Source organism: Populus nigra, chromosome 4 (genome assembly GCF_951802175.1).
Source record: "Populus nigra chromosome 4, ddPopNigr1.1, whole genome shotgun sequence".
Classification (NCBI taxonomy): domain Eukaryota; kingdom Viridiplantae; phylum Streptophyta; class Magnoliopsida; order Malpighiales; family Salicaceae; genus Populus; species Populus nigra.
Window position 1 is genome coordinate 24,380,024 of NC_084855.1, and position 2,920 is coordinate 24,382,943.

General features: G+C 36.4%; 1 protein-coding gene across 1 annotated transcript; it reads left to right on the forward strand.

Annotated features, from left to right (window-relative positions):
* Window positions 1-553: 553 nt before the first annotated feature.
* Window positions 554-1,771, forward strand: LOC133691912 (uncharacterized). Its single transcript, XM_062112536.1, has one exon. It carries the CDS (start codon window positions 554-556, stop codon window positions 1,769-1,771), a length of 1,218 nt encoding a protein of 405 aa, XP_061968520.1.
* The last annotated feature ends 1,149 nt before the right edge of the window (window positions 1,772-2,920 follow it).

The following is a 2,920-nucleotide window of genomic DNA, read 5'->3' on the forward strand; positions in this document are numbered from 1 at the left end:
TTGACTCTATTTTTTTATTTTTATTTTTTTATTATTATTTAAATTTGAATAAGTGGTTATCAAACGACAAATTAAATAAATTACCACCTGTTTTCGACACCTTTAGCAACTCATTTTCAATCCAATCTTACCTCTCGGCTTGTTTATAATTCATGTTACCTCTTGCAGCAAACTATCATATCATATTTTCTTATCCTCCTATTTTAAAAATATGTTTTGCCGATGATTTTTTTTAATATCAGGTTGCATTATTAATTAGTCATGCGTGTTGTGTAAACTGGGATTTATCCCAGCTTTTGTTGCATGGATATATTCAGAGTTCCTAGAGCATAAGAAACCTTCATCCCTAAAGACAGTGATTTATCCCAGTTTATAGTGATTGATATTTTTTCTATTGTGCAATACGATTTTTAGTTACTGTATCGATATAAAAGAAATGAATATATAGAAGAGATAAAGATAGTAAAACATCTTAATATATTTATGTTTTTGTTTTTTATGTCATTGATGCTTTGTGTTTCTGATAATTGTCACCGTTGTGCTAGATCAAACAATGGGTCAAAAAAGAATCAAAATAGAATTGATAAGGAAGGAGAAATCTCGTATGCTTACATTCAGGAAGAGGAAGGCAGGTTTGCTTAAAAAGGCTTCTGAGTTCTCTATTCTTTGCGGTGTTGATGCATGCGTAATAATCTTTGGACCAAAGGAGAAGGATGATCATCAGCCTGTAGCACCTGAGACTTGGCCTCCAAGTTCTGAAGAGGTTAGGTGTATTATCAATAGGTACAAGGGTAGTGATCAACCAAGAAGATGTTATCAGGTTTCTGATTACTTTGCTGATAAAAAGAAACAGATTGATTCTGAGCTTGCAAGATTGCACAAGCAAATTATCAAAGCTAAGTACCCTGCATGGGATGATCGTCTCAACAGGCTTTATGCAGATCAATTAAGGGTTATTGTTGGTCATTTGGATACTAAAATTGATCTTGCTGACAAGAAACTAGGAAGTTTCAACGCAAATCAGTATGTCATGGGTGCACCAGGGGTGCAGGCTGCCTCGCTTAGTCCAAGCGTTTCTCACGATATGGAAAGCTACATGAAGAGCAGAGATGACAATTTCCTGCAGCTTATTCACAATTCGAATCCCTTTGATGCTCAACCACCTATGGTATTCTACCCTGAGCAGAGTTCTCACGTGACCAACTTACTGGAGAGGAAGTGTAGCAATGGCTACTCAACAGACTTGCAGGTTTACTATGAACCAAGGCCTTTAGATGATCAGTTACCGGTCGGTTTCCAATCTAAACAGACTTCTCATGGGACTACAAGGAATGCAAGTTTTTGGGAGAGCAACAATGGCAACTGCTATTCAACAGACCTGCAACTTTACTTAGAACCAAATCCATTGAACGTTCAACCACCAATGCATTTCCAACCTAAGCAGAATGCTCATAGGACTTCGTCATATCTACATGCAATGGAAGATGCGATTATGAAGATGGCTTGCGATCCGAATACCAGCGATCAATTTGGTTGTAAGCTGTCTAGTAGTAGTAATCTGCCTTGTGCTAACCGCACACCATGGATGTGGGATAATGTATGGTTCAACAATGCTGATTCCTCATTGAGCTATATTTCTCCAACCAAGCAGCCAATTATGCCATCTATACAATTTCCCATGTCAAGCTTTCCTCATCAGATGCAGTCTTCTGAAGCAAGTGATTTCACTGGTAACCTTGGGTTTGAAGGGAAGGGTCAAGGCTACAACTAGATGCATGCAGGATTTTAAATTTTTTCTTACAAGTTATGCTTTGATAACAGTAAGCTACCACTTCAGGTTTCTTGAACAGCTTTGAACAGTAGCCCAGATCTAATTACAGTGAATTTTAGTTCTATATTTTGATGTATGAGGTGATGATTTGGGAATATCAAATTATCATCCATAATTACAGTGATTTTTAGTTCTACATTTTGATGTATATTTGTGGAGACCAAGACGTTTAAAGAAGTTTAAAAACCAAAAAATATATATATACAGAAAGAGACCATCGAAGCTCTCTCCCACGTCCCTTGCAAAAACGTTGTTTTCTCCTTTAAAACCCACCAGTAGCTGTCTATTATCAGCTAGCTGGCTAGCTAGTGCAGTAGTGCATTTCATTTTCTCTATAAAGAGCAAAGTCTGAAGTCTAAATCCATCCCTCAAGTTCTAGCTCTAGCAGTACACATTTCCATGTCTATTCAAGAAGCAACCACTTATTATACATGCAAGTCTTGAAAGTTTTACAGTAGTTGTATATGTTTTGATTTTGAATTGTTTTTATGAATTTTAATGCTGAATTAATCTTGATATTAATGTGCTTGAACCAGATTATGAAAAAGTTTGTACCAATGCTGATTCTGCTATAGCTTGTTGGGAATATCCAATCTAAAATTCTTGAAAAATGGTCCCAGTCAACTTGGTTACGTTCATATGAAGTTTCAATTCTCACAATGAGATAGGGCCTGTCAGGTTTTCTTATCCTTTCTCGGAATCCTGAACTTGAGAAAAAGAAAGGCATATGCGTTCTCAGCATGGAATTATCTTCTTCATATCCAGGATGCATTCAAAGTTTCATGCAGCATAGCACTTGACAAACCTTGCTGCTGTTTGCCCTATGAACATCGTAAAAAATATGGTGAATTTGCTTAGTTTCATGATAAAAACATATATCAGATTCTGCGCGCTCCAAATCAACCTGAAACAACATTGTAAAATGTTCTTGATGGTGAATTTGCTTAGTTTCATGACTGATTGCCATTTATTTTACACAAGCAAAAGAAGGGGGGAAATGACAAATTTTTGGTGGGTTTTTTCTTTCCATCATGATATTGATGCTCGAATGTCTGTATGATTCCCAAATTTGACATGACACGAAAAAAG

Bases quoted from the DNA above. Each gene is read 5' to 3' on its own strand.
- LOC133691912 (XM_062112536.1), top strand. From the start codon at position 554: ATGGGTCAAAAAAGAATCAAAATAGAATTGATAAGGAAGGAGAAATCT.